We start from the raw sequence: 14,934 nt of genomic DNA, 5'->3' as shown, positions 1-14,934 counted from the left end.
TGTTCTCCTTTTTGTTCCAAAGTAAGGAATATCTAACAAATTTGGTACGTCAAACTGCAAACTTCACAGGTAAAACAAAGAGTTCAAAATTATAACAGCGAACAGGGTATTTTCGGATTCGGATGTATAGAAAAACAGCACAACGAGTTCCGTTTGAACGTCACTACCGCAAGATGTTTGCCTTTTTATTGAATCAGTCTGTTTTCGTGCCTGGAATACTACTGCATATATCTCTTATACGTTGTATCGGGTTTCTTTTGCTTGTGATATAGCTTTCTGAGCTACATGTTTTCCTGCTTAACGTATTGTGAAGCAACTTAAACGGTGAATGTAAAACTGATAACGGCATTTTACTCGGAATTGTGCATATAAAACTTACAAGGGAGGGTTACGATGGCGTCCCCGAAGATTCTTATAGCGGCGGTATGTACTTTTTGAGAGCCCCTCACAACTGTAAGAATCTTCTGGAATAATCATTTTCAACCTCTCTTGGTAGAATGTATCTATGCGTTCCTGTTTTTTTTTGTAAATAGAAGGTACATAGTTGACAACGACATTTATTAGTACAATAATTTGTTTTATCTTTATTTTTTAGAATAAAAGCTTTTCTAATATAGTGCGGTTTCAAAAAATACTATAACTTTCGCTTTAGATCACTTTTAAAACGGAAAAAAAGTTTGTAGTCAAATATTTAGAATCGGTTTGAACATCCCACATCGTTGAAGGTTTTCTTTTCTTTCAAATATTACTATAAAAATAAATCTTCGAAACAGTTCTCTCGTTCTAAACATAGACTCGTGGTGAGACAAACGCTAGTGTATAACTATTTCGAGCAGTTCGTTCGTTTCCTACTACTTTGGGTTTTACTTTTAAATATCAACTTGATTTGTAGTTTTCACTTGTTTTTTTTTGTTTGGTGCTGGGTTTTGTGGATCTCATTGGTAATACAACATCTAGTTTAGAGTATTTTCAAGATGTCTGTCTATGTCTATTTATAATGTCGATCCCCGCCAGATAACGGTATTGTTTTGTGTATCGGTGTATTTGTGTATGTTGTTGTGTAGGTAGTGTAGGTCAGTTCAGAAAGACATGTATAGCACCTTTCGGTAGACTTAACAAAATGGTCAGCGAAGACGATAATTTTTAAACGACATATTTGGCACTTCATCCACATGGATCGCTGCTGGGAACGAGCTTTAGAACACTTTCACCTAAGCTTATAACGGATCATTCTGGTTTTTTTACAGATTGGGGAAAAATATACACGCGTTCCAATTATTCAAAAATGTTCAAGGATAGTGGATCTACTGTTGGTGCATATGTTGAAGTTATTGTTCTATTGGGAATTCGGCACCGCGTAACGCTACTAATTTGAGCCAGATAATTGTTTGGTATGCAAATTACTTACGAGACATATACGTAAAATATCGGTCACATCAAATTAGTAGAATGGCCATACATTTCTTACACTGTCTGTTATGCTTCTAGGGTGTGTTTTATGGCTGTTTTGAAACGTGGTGGGATTAGTCCTTTGTATAGCTGTGTTAAATTTTCGGTATTGCATTGTCTTGAACATTTTTCTGTCGACACTTACTTGATTATATTGAATAATTTACTAACATACTTTGTGAAACTAACCTACGAAAATAACCGTTAACTTTTTCCATTGTTTTCGTTTTCTATTCCTCGAAAATATTTGTAATTGTGTATATGCTACTCTAACGACACATTTCCAGAAAAAATTGAACATGGAACAGGATGTATGTGTGTTTTACATTGTTGTTTGTCTCACTATCCTATAGCATTAAGTCTTGTTTGTATAAAATGTGGGTAGATTTCCCTCTTTTTGCTGTTTACAATTGTACCCATGTTTGGTTTCAATAAGAGATTAGCATGTTTGCTGCGACATCTAACTCTGTGGATTTTCGTCTGTAGATTCCTGAACATAACTGTAGTACTTCGTACTATTGTAGCCGAACATTTCGAAATCGAGCTGATATATTTCGAGTACATCAGTCAGCAGTCGCACATCGATTTCGGAAAAGTATCTATGAAACAAGAATAAAAATAATCAACATAAGGCAAGGTATTTGAAGCCATTTTAAAATACCTTTCCACAAGAGTCTTTGTATTACTTGCAGCACGATTTGCGATAGCCCGTGCCTTGCTTTGCGGGAGTTTGTTGAGTAGTAGCGTCTCTAACCCGGCCTGACGGATGATGTATTCACTGTCCCTTTGAAAACTCTCCACTTTGGCTATCAAAGTGAAATTTATGCTGCATGGTGTACAGAAGGAATAAATCGGGCTCCAGTGTTCGTCAAACCGACCACCACTCTTGTAGTGGCTTACCAAAAACTCGAGAAACTCGCGGAATGTTGGTCCTTTGGGTTGTTTCTGTGGAAAGTGGAGTGATGCTGTTAACCCTGTCCGAATGTAAACCAATCCATTTTACCTGCATGAACCTATCCTCATTTTTCTTTTTTCGAAATTTTATTATAATTTGCTCGCCCAGCAATTTGTAGTATCTATTACGGGACCCTTCCAATTTATCCCTGTAAGCGGAAACCAATCGTTCGAAGGGTTCCCGCACTATCAGAAACGATATCGTATTTGACAAGTGTTCGTTCAACTCGGAGGTATGTGGACGAGGAAACCGCCTGCGTGCAAGGTCTATCGGGGATGCTCTCGTCCGTTGTAGAAAATGCGTATCGTATCCCCCTGAAATGAGCAAACACATTTTTAATTACCAGTACGCTGTAAAGTTAAGCAAAACCTACCCAACAGATTGAAATAGTACATCCACGTACTGCTTGCTGCCTTGAAAATGCTGCACCACGCTATACCATGTCCGGGTGAGATAAAGAACTCCCAAGCGTTCGGGGCGTACTTGCCGATAATTCGGTGCTCGGCGCAGACATTCCACAGCAACGTACGGCGCTCGTTGAAGTCCGCCTCGGCAGCGGCGTTCATTTCCTCCGAGTACTCGTAGACCGGGTTCAGCGTTGAATGGTTGGCCAGTGGTAGCTGGTCCTTGGAAGACTTCGGAGCTGCCACCTGCTGTTGCCGGTTGCTTTGGCGATGCTTGACTAGATTGCTGGTTCTGCCCGCACGTATTTGTTTGCCGTTAGTTGGTGGTTTGTGTTGCTGTTGAGAACGTGGATTAGTGAGAGTGGAAATATCAACGATTAGTTTTTCGAAAAGACATTCGATTTTCTCCGAGCCAGGTTTCGTTTTACGTTTAAATCGCTGAAGTTACTGCGAAAGCTTCTTTTCAGACTGACCATAAAGGAGAATGTCGAGTTACAGCAGATGGATTGAATGGCTATATGCGTTCAATATCTCAAGGAGAAATTATTTGAATATGGTTCATATGATTTGAAGACAGGCAGACTATTCAAGACGATCTTGAAAGGGGTAACCCCATGGTCAAAGTTTGGATGCAATTCCAAACCCACTGAAAGATTTACTTGGCTTCACTTCTTCACAAGTTATACTTTCGAAGAAAAAGGCTAGCGGCACTAACATGCTACCACGCTCTGGAATTACCAAGGATCTTTATTTAATTTATTTGACCCCTAATGAGGTTTAAAAGCATTAGTAAAAACCACGTTTTATGTTCCACGTGCGGCTAAAGTGGAAACATTATTCACGACTTGGGGGCAGTATTCCAAATCTGACCCAGTGTCGTAGATGTCAAGGCTCTGGACATGGAACTTAGAATTGTCAGTTAGACTTCAAATGCATGATATGTGGTGAATATTCGTACATAAAAGACGTTTGTCCGCCGCAAGAAACCATAGAAAAATTCTAATGTACTAATTATCGCCGAAAGCATAAATCGAATTTCTTGTCATCCCCCATTCGAGAAAAAATTTAAATATACCTTTTTGCAGCATAAACAGCAAAGAAATTACAGCAAGTGAAGCTAAATTTTTTGCAGCAATTAATGTTTCAGTTGATGACTGCAATGCTAAATTCCACTTCCGTGTCTGAGGCATTTTAAACTAGGTGAGAATTCGCTAACAAATGAATGTTTAATAATGACTAAATATTTACTTAAATTTATCAAATTGGAATACTCGTTCACTAAAAACATGCGTACACGAATTTTTCATCTTCTCAACGTACATATTGCCGTTGTTAACGAAACTTTTTTGAAATCAAATATTAAATTGGAGTGTAATTCCAATTTCGTTTTTCATCAAATTTTTGGATTAAGCGGAGGAATCGCAATGGTGAATAACCGCAGAATCAAGCATCGCATTGTGCCCTCTTTTGACATCAAGGTGATCGAGTGGTTGGGAATTGAAGTCGAACTCGATTTTGGTGTACACTGGCGAGCAAACTTATTTCTTGAAAAGAGATTTTTAAAAAATTTACAAGAAACCAGTCAAAATTCTTTATAATCGGTGATTTTATCGCAAAACATCGATCCTGGGATGATGCTCAACCCAATTTCAACGGTAAACTACGTAACTGGTTATTATTCAGTTCTATTTCAAAATGTACCTATGTGCCCAATTTGGCATTTCAATAACTGTTTGGCAAGTTTGCCATTTCAACAAGCGATTCCTCTAGAAACACGCATAACTCGAAGCGGACAAATCTTGTGATGTGCTGTTGCTATGAGTGAGTTTGTTTTATCCACGGCCTCATCCAAGGCACTTGTAGTTTCAATTGTTAGAAAATACCCATAAAATCTAATCTCCCAACCCTCTTCGTGGAGGCCCAATTCGTACAAATTAATATAAGAGCTGCCCCAAATATGTAATGCGCATTTGTATCGCTGCCGTTTGTGATGGGAAACCTGTCTCTGCCACAGTATGATAGAACCCTTCTGAAGTTATTAGAATATGCCGAGCAATAGACATATTTTTGTCTATGATATGTTGTGAGGTCGGATACTGATGGTCATGATGCTAAATCACCAAACTAGTTCAAAACATGTGATTATAAATCAACGAGTTCGTTATTTTCTATTTATTGTATAGTGAGTGCTGAAGATGAAATGCACTGCTCCGATCGACCGTGGGATCGATGTGGGAGGAACTCTCTGCTCCGACAGTATTACGCATCACACAAATTTTCGAAAATCGGTAATCAACCATTGAATAAACTTGATATTTATTGGTTTTTCGACAAAAATGATGAGTGTTTCTATAAAACTGATTTCTCCTTAATACCTGGGTTTTTATGCATTAAGGCACAACCGATTTAGCTCGAACTTCAGCCTCAGTGTGTCGAAAATTCCTCACCGGTGTAAATTGTATTGAGTTGCAAGTTGCGTCAGTTGTGCGGACAACCTGAAACGCGTATACCTACGCAATCGGTCTACTAGCGTGTAATTTGACGAAAAAATACGCATTTTTTATTTTTCTCACTAAATTTATGCCCAAAAGTCCAAAAATTGGGAAAAAATCTTTTAATTTTCTACTCTTATGTGGGATGTATCTCATATGGGATAATAGACGTTTGGCATAACGGGTTTAACATAAAGGCATTTGGCGTAATGCTTTTTGAGGGGCAGGGACATTTGACATATTTCCTGTTGAGGGTTAAGGGACGTTTGGAAGAATGGACGTTTGACATAATACTTATTAGGTGGTGAGGGTACATTACGCATAATGAACATTTAGCATAGGTTTTGGCAGCTTTGTTTTAATGATAGAGTAGTAAGCTTTGATAAATGTTCAATAAATAATTGTAAATAAGGGTGCATAATTATTCCATGCATTATGAAAAGCATAGTGATGCACCCTTCTTTGGAAATAATGCAATTACTATACATTCTGTATTCTGCTGTAGCGCTGTACATGTTACTCTAACGTTGTCAGATATACCGATTTATCGGTATTTGTACCGATTTGTAACCTCAATATTGATATACCGATGAAGCTTCTAAAAATACCGATTTTTAATTTTTCATACCTATTAATACCAGTTTTTTAATATGATAAGACTTTTTGATGTTACTTATTGATCTTTAAGTTGTTAAAGTGCATTTTTTTTGAGAAGTGAGTGTCAATAAAATTATCCGGGAATTGGTTCAGAAGTATGTCTGATGACTTCCAGAACTCCGGTTCAAATGCAAAAACTGATCGACGAATCGATTGAGCTCAGTGAGTTACTATTGCACTACTCCCATAGGAAATTCTCCCAATTTTCCCACCGACTAAATCGGTTTGCGTCGGCACAATCTGCTGTCTAAACCTTTAATTAATCGGATGATTGTTGCACCGACTCTTATGGGCATCTGCCGACGTGACAACCGATTAAATATGACCGATGAAATCTGTTGAAATCGGTCTATTTCAATCGATTAAATCGGTCGATTAGTTGGTAGTTTAAAACTGGAACCATTACATCTGGCGTTTAATATGTTGAAGAATATTGCTCACCGATGAAACCCAACTTAGTCAGGTAATTAATCGGTCCACTTCGAAGCACCCGAATTGTATGTCAACTGTCAAGTTTTCTATTACAACATGACAACTTTACGATCGCTTACATAATTTTCATACCGATCAATTCCGATTTTCGATTTAAAGGTATACCGATATCTAATGAAATCATCGGACAACGCTTATTGGAGTTATCGAATGATGGAAACCTTGCTAATCTATCTAAATTATGCTAAATTATGGTAAATGTCCATTATGTCAAACGTCCATTATGTCAAATGTCCCTTAAGCCCGAATAGGTATTACTCCAAATGTGTATTATGCCAAACATCCATTATAGCAACCTCCCTTAACTCCCAATAGGTATTATGCCTAATGTTCATTATGCAAAGTATCCCTACCTCTCACTAAGCATTATGCCAAATGTCTGTTATGTCATACGTTTTTATGTCAAACCTTTTATGCCAGACGTCCATTATGCTATATGGGGAACACCTCTTTTTGGTTGTTTTGTGAATCCGCAATTGAAGAAGCCTGTCCCCCAAAATAACTCTTACGCATATCGAAGGATCTTGATGTATAATTCATGGGATGCGCGACGTTAGGCATACATGCGTTAGGCATCATGGATCATTATTGGTTGAATTTAATTTGTTTTTAATAGGAAAAACAGAAAAGAATAATTAAGGTTTAAGAATGATATGAGTGTACTCGTAAGGACACCCGCTATCAATACATATGAAAAACTGACACATTTTTTCCAAATTAAAGATTCCTATTGGAGCAGGAAAAATCGCATTCAAACCTCCTCATCTTTTTACATTTCTTATAAAAGAAATGTATAGAATTCGCTCGAACTTTCAAGATTTTTTCCGAGGCCCGGAGGGCCGAGTCTTATATACCAATCGACTCAGCTCGACGATTTGGGACAATGTCTGTGTGTGTGTGTGTCTGTGTGTGTGTGTGTATGTAACGGACAAATTCTCATTCGTGTTTCTCAGCAATGGCTGAACCGATCTTATCCAAACCAATTTTAAATGAAAGAACTAAAAAACAGTATGAACGCTATTAATTTGTTTTTGATTCTGATGTTTAGTTTCCAAGATATGAATGTTTGAATGCGTAAAAATGGCGTTTTTTGCAGTTTTTTTTAATTATCTGCCGAAATTGACAATATAGATTACCAATTTATATGTTTTTAGACAGCTTTAACGAATACCTTTCGAACAAGCTATAGATTGTCGAAATCGGACTATTATCAAAAGAGATATTTAACATTAAATGCGGACGAAAGATTTTTATCATTTCCCATTGCCAGAAATATGACCAAAAACATGTAATCTATTTTTAACGCCAAAACGGTTTATTTTAGGTCAATAGTATCTTCGGTGAATTTAATGGAGGCAATATGCCCTTTCTTTTGGTATTGTGCTTTTGCTGATTAATCCCCCTATGAGTGAGATATTTTCACAAATTTTCTTGGAAGTGATTATATCGAAATGATGCTTTCAGCAAATTTGTAGCTCTTACTTTTGCGAATAACTTTACTGAAGACTTCAAATATCTATTTTGAATACTTTAAAAGTTATGGCTTGATTACTCTTTGTCGCCTATTTATTGTTCCATATAGCAATAATCCATTGAAATAAGCCAAACATTATTTCGATAAAACGAATTTTGCATTTCATTTTTGTATCTACAACCGCTAGAAATAATCACCGAATACTTCCAAGTTGTCTGGAAGGAACTTGATAATCCTCAGATTTATTTTCAAATTGAGCTCGTTTTTGTAGAGATGTACTGTAATAAGGGTCTTTATTTAATAGGAAGCGAAGTTAAAATTGATTTAATGTCTATGAAACATAGAACTGCGCACCAAAAAAATGCATAACTTTCAACATTTGCTAAAAATGTTTTTGCCTTTCTCATTCACTCTAAAATTCGTCAATCTAATCCCGACCGGGAGGGCCGAGTGTCATATGCCTATTGATTCAGTTCGTCGAGATCGGAAAATGTCTGTGTGTGTATGTATGTGTGTATGTGTGTATGTGGAAAAAATGTGACCTCTGTTAATCAGAGATGGCTGGATCGATTTGCACAAAGTTAGTCTCAAATGAAAGGTACATCGGCAGCTATTGAGTTTTTTTATTGATTGGACTTCCGGTTCCGGAGTTACGAGTTGAAGAGTGCAATCACACAGAAAATTCCCATATAAACTGAAATGAAAAATTTTCAAAATCAAATTTGTATTTTTGATGCCAAATGACTTTATAATGCATGAAACATCGAGATTTGATGTAAACTCGAAAAAAATAATGTTTGACAAAAATTGATTTTTTTGGACTTTGGTACATTTTTGCCTTTCTCATATAGAAAGGTTATGCAATCACTCTAAAAATCGTCAATCATACCGGCCCGGAGGGAGTATGCAGTGAGGGGTTGCTACTTTAAAATTTAAACTAGTTTAAAATTTCTTAACAAGTTGAAAATTTTTGGCAGGACCTGGATCTCCCGGATCTTACTATGTGATAGTGAAACATCGCTTGAAACCAGCGCCGGTCAAGCAATGTTTCAGTATCACATAGTATCTCAAGATCGTGGCTGTCGATCCATTGTACGTATGTGCAAATCGTACTGAACATGTAATATTCATTTCCACCATTGTATTGAACATAACCCGCCATGGAATCGTAGTCTGGACAAATGAGAAAAGCACAATTGCACCACTAGGTGGATTAAAACAGGTTTTTATTTTGGGAATGCGTCGAGTTGAGACGAAAACGTAATATGATTAATATCGAGGATAACACTTTCCAGAGAGAAATTTATGAGAAATGACGATTTCCATTCGACTCTAGCAAGTCCTGATCGATTTTGATGAGAATTTGATTTTTGTTGTATGACCAATTATATGTATAGGTCAAATGTTCAAAAACAGTAATTTAAGGTCAAGATAACATCATTTTGAAATCGCCAATTTCGGAGGTTTAGTATCTTCGATGAGTTTTACAAACGTTAAACAGCGCATCATTTGATAAAATAATTTTGGCGGTATATCGTCCAAGAAGTATTTATGGTGAATTTTCTCAGGTTAATATTCATGACTACAATAAGTCTCAACAAATTCGCTAAAAACACGAACTCTGAACTATTTTCTGAAAAATTAATTCTGCATAATTTTAAAACTTCAAAAATTACGGTTTCGGAATTATGCCGTTTGGACAGTAAGATCGATTTTTACCAAACCCCCACCAATTGTAAAATTGGTATTGTAAAAAAACGTAAGGGCGATACTTCAATGCTGATAAGTGGGACCGAAAAAGTAAACAATCGTCAAAGGGGCGATACTATCATTTTGTCAATTTCAATGGCAAACACAAATTATAATTTAATAATTTCAAATACTTCATGAAGTTTTGGGTTTCGATCACTGAATCATGCAATCTAGGATGTAAAAAACACAATAGTTCTTAAATAGGAAATGAAACCAAGTCTGAAAATATTCACTGTTGATTTTCTTTGAATGGTGTCACTGCTAGTATCGCGTTTTTTTTTTTTTCAGAAAAAGCGTTGATTTTTAGGTCTCAGTCGCGTTGGAAATTTGAGTAAAGTATAAACTTCGATTTTTTGGCTCAGTACAATATACATAACCCCTTTAGGAAAATTCAGTTTTCCCACCACAATGCATTGATTGAGGAATTTAGATATTTTATTAACAGAGCATTAGCAATAATTCGTTTGTATGTCTATTTTATGGGGCATTTTTTCACTTTCCCATTGATTTGGTTTGAGATTTCTAGCACTGATGTTGTCCTATGGCTATGCTGAGTCCTGCCACAATCCCATGTAGTATGTGTTATCAAAAACATCGCGAAGCATCAAGTTCTAAATGTTCTCAAACGATATAATATCCGAAGAGAGTGATAAGAGTTATAAGAAATGTCTCATCACACTGTTAGGTGGATTAAAGGCGTTTTTACCAACAAATTAAACAAGAGTTTTGAAGCTACGTCGTCGAGCAATTAACGCAAGCTGAGTTTCTGCATGCCAATGATTTCTTCAAGTATATGCAGCAGAATAAAATGTTGATCGAGTTTGATCAGCTTCCAGAGTATTTCTACACACAATTAAAAGATCAAATATTCACGCTATTAACACCCGAGGCCATCACCTAAAAAAATTAATTCAGATAAGTGATACTTCAATATGATAATTTATACCTAACGTCCATTATGCCAATTGTCCATTATGCCTAACATCTTTAGGATTAACGTTCATTATGCCTAACGTACGTATGCCAAACGTCCGTATGCCCAACTTACTTATGCCTAATGGGGTACATCCGAATTCATGTTACCACTAATGCATGAACATCTCCGAACTGCTGATTCTCTGGAAATGTGTAAAAATGCAAGTAGCAGAATGAAGGATTCATGTAGAAATAATACCAGGTTGAATGCAAGAACAATGTCCGATGGTATACAGAATCTATCTGATAGTACGGTTTTCAAAGTTGTACATTTTGAAAAATCGTGTTATGCACTCTGCAGTCTAAATTAACCACGAGAATACGTTTGGTTATGCTGGTGAATGCAAAGCCGAACTGCAAAAATGTTTCGAGTTAAATACTCATGTATTTAGGGGAGAGTGAGGACACTTGATCCTTGGGGATATTTGATTCCCTGGCCATATCTCATAATCTATACATCAAAATTTATTACAGTACAAAAAGAAAATGAAATATTTGGTCGTTTATGATGTTTAAAAAACAAATCTAACGTATATCATTTGGTTTGGAAAAGTTGTGCAATATTTTAGAAAATATGTGTTGATATCCATCTCGAAGATCTTTTTACAATTTTTTTAAACGGTTGTCTGATATCGGCGAACTAATTATATATGATTATTTTCAAGTACGATTACTTTCTAAGGACTTTTGTCTAGAAAAAAACGTTTTTCGAATAAAAAGTTTCACAACACATACAAAAAAATAATTTTTGTTCTCCTCATACAATAGGTATCTTTGATCCCTGTAACACTGGGTTTACTTGATCCCTATCATTAGCGCTCAAACACTTTCGAAATGTGTAGAAATAGAAAAACATTATTTTCATAAAGTACCTGGCACTATTAATTGATCTAAAATGTTTTTTTTCGTGAACAAATTATGGCATAAGTTACTGAAGGTTGAAGAAGCCAGTTAAACAGCACTGATCTACCGCAAATGCTTGTCTTGACTTTCTACTGTGATTAAAGTTTGTCGTGCATCTAAAAAGATAGTCTAATTAATTAATTTGTCAGGACAGGTGATTAGCTAAACATTCATGTTCATTAGTCATAGTGTGCTTTGTTTATTTAAACCTAGTAGGCAGGGGATCAATTTACCACACGTTTTTACAAAAACCTCGTTTTGACGTGATTTTCAAAATTGTTTATATTACTGACAGGGCTTAGTATTCGAAATTACATATTATTAATAGCTCTTACAATTCAAATTGACTACAAAATGGCGAGTTTTTCAATTTAAATTTTTATTTCATTGAAAAGTTATGAGAAAAAAACAGAAGTGGGATCAAGTGTACCCACTCTCCCCTAATGATTCTGTAGCAAATTTCTATTATTCATAATGAAAACCTGTACTTGAATGCGCTAGATTTGAGTGATTTCTAAAGAGAGAGTTTAGTTATAGAACTAAGCAAATTATTCTATTTTAATCAATCATTTGACCGACCATCTTCGATTTAGATGACACTTTAGAAGTTTCACCGGCATAAAAGTCAATCAGATCATTTTGATTCGTGCATTTTTTAAAAAGGGAGTAGTTTTTGCTTGTATTTATTTGAAAAAATATTGTTCGTTAACCATATTTTGTACAGAAATTTATCCGAGAATGAGTTGAAGGCCATAAATAGTTCTGCGCGACAATGAACAAAAAGTTGAGACATTTTTCACAAAAACAAATTTATGCTGAAAAACTAAACCATAAAAACAACCAAACCACAAAAAATCAATGAACAATAACCGTGAATTTGCGCTGTTTTTATAAATCATTAAGTACTGTCAACAATCAAATGTTTAACGTCATATATATGCCAAAGATTTTTTTAGTGTATTTGCAACATGTAGAATAAAAAAATCCCAATCAACTTTTTATTCATGATTTTTATGGTTGTTGGTTTCTTATTGAATATAATACTAAATGCCGCTTATAATCAAATTGCTCATAACACAAAGTTTGCAAAATGTAGTTGTTTTTTATCTGAATATTTAATACAACTAGCAGTGTGATACAACTTTTCATATAACCGTAAATTAATTAACAATTCGCAATCGTCCAATGTTTATGTTGCAGAATCCATTATAATTTCTTACCGCCTGTAATGTTTTAATGAGTAAATAGATTTACTTGTTTTCGGTTTGAGTGAAATTGATGAGATTTTTAGATTGGACGAATTTCTTAAATATCCTCTTAATATGAAAAGTGCAAGAAGTTAGCGACCAACGTAACATGTTGCAAATTGTAATTTTGGAATTAATTGCATAATTTTATATTTCATGAAAAAGATGGGCATTTTTCAAATATCGGAAAATCTAAAACAATTTCGTGAAATTATCTGAAAATATTGAGATGTATAATATAATTGATAATTAGTTATTTCATCGGTCTTGCTCTCGCCAACCTGATCGTCGTAGACGTTGGCACCCTCATCTTATTCTGACCAATGTATTCCCGGGAAGCAACAAATATGAACCCATGTGTAATTTTGCATCAACATTGAAAAGGATCAGTCCTTCATTTATTTGACTTATTAATACTAACACACTACGGTCGCTCGATACATTATTCCCAATCACCACACTGCCCCAAACTTACCACTTCGCTTTTCCCGCCATTTTTGTTCCGATTGGTTGCAAACGCCGTCATCGATTCCCGCAGCAGCAGCACAAAGTACAGACCAAACACCACGAACAGCAGTAGCACCTTGAGGCAGAGATAGCATCGCCTCCGGTTGAACTTGAGCGCCAGCAGGCTCATCTTACGCCGCTTGTGCTGCTGATAGGACATTGCCTGCTGGTCATGACAGTGATTGTGCGAACCGTGTCCCAACGCAGCCTGTGCCCCCGTTTTGATCATATCGATTGATGAAGTTGCTGCGGTTTGGTTTGATAAGACAACTGCTATGGCAATGGTGATACGAGGCAATTTTCCTGCTTGGTTTTACGCGCATTTTACGAATGTTGTTGCGATACGCCACCCCACTGTTCAAGGGGGGTGGTGACTGTGTGTTCTGTGGGTGGTGGAGCCAAATGGTCGCTGGCTGTCTGCTTGGTTAGTTTTAAGCTTTTTTTGTTTTTCCACTTCTTATCGCGCCATTATTCTGCGGAACGACCACGACGACGACAATGTTGATGAAGCCTGCGAATGATTTCTATAAGCGTTAACGTTCGTTTACTGAAAAATCGATTATCACTTGTTAAGACGCTTTTCTTGGTCGGAAGAAACTGCAAGACAATCGAAATACGGAAAAATCAACTTCTAATACGGTAGAAATTTGTAGATCAAGTCGTCACTTTAAATGATTCATAATGATTTGAATCGAAGTTTTATTCTAGGTACAGTCGACTCGGATGTTTGCCACTAGTTATCAATGATATCACTGCTTGTTCATTTTTCTCTCAGCGCGATGAACGGGATATTTCTTTGTTTCTACACATATACACTAGAGGAGCTTTTCACAGTATTTTAAGAATTTACTTTTGACATTTCAACTTGTATATGTACTCTGTATGCTACATGGAATCACAGACCTAGCACATTAATCAAACGTTCATCACCAACTAGATTTCATTTCCCAGAAGATCAGAAAGTCACTTGCATTTCATTCTATTTCCTAACCCCATTCAGTTCGAGGGCGCTTCAAAAGCCTCAGGTTTAAAAATAGCTCGCACAAGCATGATGTTAACCATAATAATAGTAAAGCACACAGGGAAAGACTTTCCTGCTCCCGCAGACCGACAACGTTTGTCCTTGGTGATTTGAGGAAAACTAAACCGCCAGGAAAAAATTTCGGATTGGCAGGAGTGATGATGGGGTATACCTTGTTGAATGCAGTCTAGGGAATGAAATGAAAACTTTTTTTTCTTCCCTCTTCGACGTTTCTGACGGGACAACAACGAAGGAAGCACACTCTCACTCGCGCGGTCTGTAGTTGACTGTACCCCGTCCTATCAGGCATTCCCGGAGCTATTGCACGGATATGCTATTTTTACTCTCATTTCGGTCGAGACGGGTGATATGCGGGAGAGAATGCCTGTCAAAAAAGATCCAAACACTAAGGCGGCGCTGGTGGGGTTGTTGTATGATGCGAAAGCTTTCCGAAGGAGATGGTGGAAGCTTTTTATCGTTACGCATTGAGCGTGTGGGGTAAAAACAGACCTGACCATCCTTTTGCTTCCAACGGAAGCTTTGTGGGGCTATTTCGAACATGAATACGTGAACAATCTTGGAAAACATAATTTTGTTTTGAGCTAT

General features: G+C 36.5%; 2 protein-coding genes across 6 annotated transcripts in view; one reads left to right on the top strand and one right to left on the bottom strand.

Annotated features, from left to right (window-relative positions):
• The window catches only part of LOC131686193 (calcium uptake protein 1 homolog, mitochondrial-like), a 67,154-nt gene that overhangs the window by 24,659 nt on the left and 27,561 nt on the right, over positions 1-14,934 (top strand). The window lies entirely within an intron of this gene.
• Positions 148-14,640, bottom strand: LOC131686198 (carbohydrate sulfotransferase 11). 4 transcript variants are annotated; one of them, XM_058970439.1, is made up of 6 exons: positions 14,501-14,640; positions 13,276-13,818; positions 2,778-3,144; positions 2,453-2,718; positions 2,111-2,394; positions 148-2,048 (listed from the first exon to the last, which is right to left on the bottom strand). In XM_058970439.1, exons 2-6 carry the CDS (start codon positions 13,534-13,536, stop codon positions 1,910-1,912), a joined length of 1,317 nt encoding a protein of 438 aa, XP_058826422.1. In that variant the 5' UTR covers positions 13,537-13,818; positions 14,501-14,640; the 3' UTR covers positions 148-1,909. The 4 variants fall into 4 exon arrangements, with proteins under 4 accessions (XP_058826422.1, XP_058826420.1, XP_058826421.1 ...); XM_058970437.1 differs by having other exon boundaries at positions 13,874-14,638; XM_058970438.1 differs by having other exon boundaries at positions 13,276-13,904; positions 14,501-14,621.

Source organism: Topomyia yanbarensis, chromosome 2, assembly GCF_030247195.1.
Source record: "Topomyia yanbarensis strain Yona2022 chromosome 2, ASM3024719v1, whole genome shotgun sequence".
Classification (NCBI taxonomy): Eukaryota; Metazoa; Arthropoda; class Insecta; order Diptera; family Culicidae; genus Topomyia; species Topomyia yanbarensis.
The sequence above is the reverse complement of the archived record's forward strand: the minus strand, read 5'-3'. Positions and strand labels throughout refer to the sequence as shown.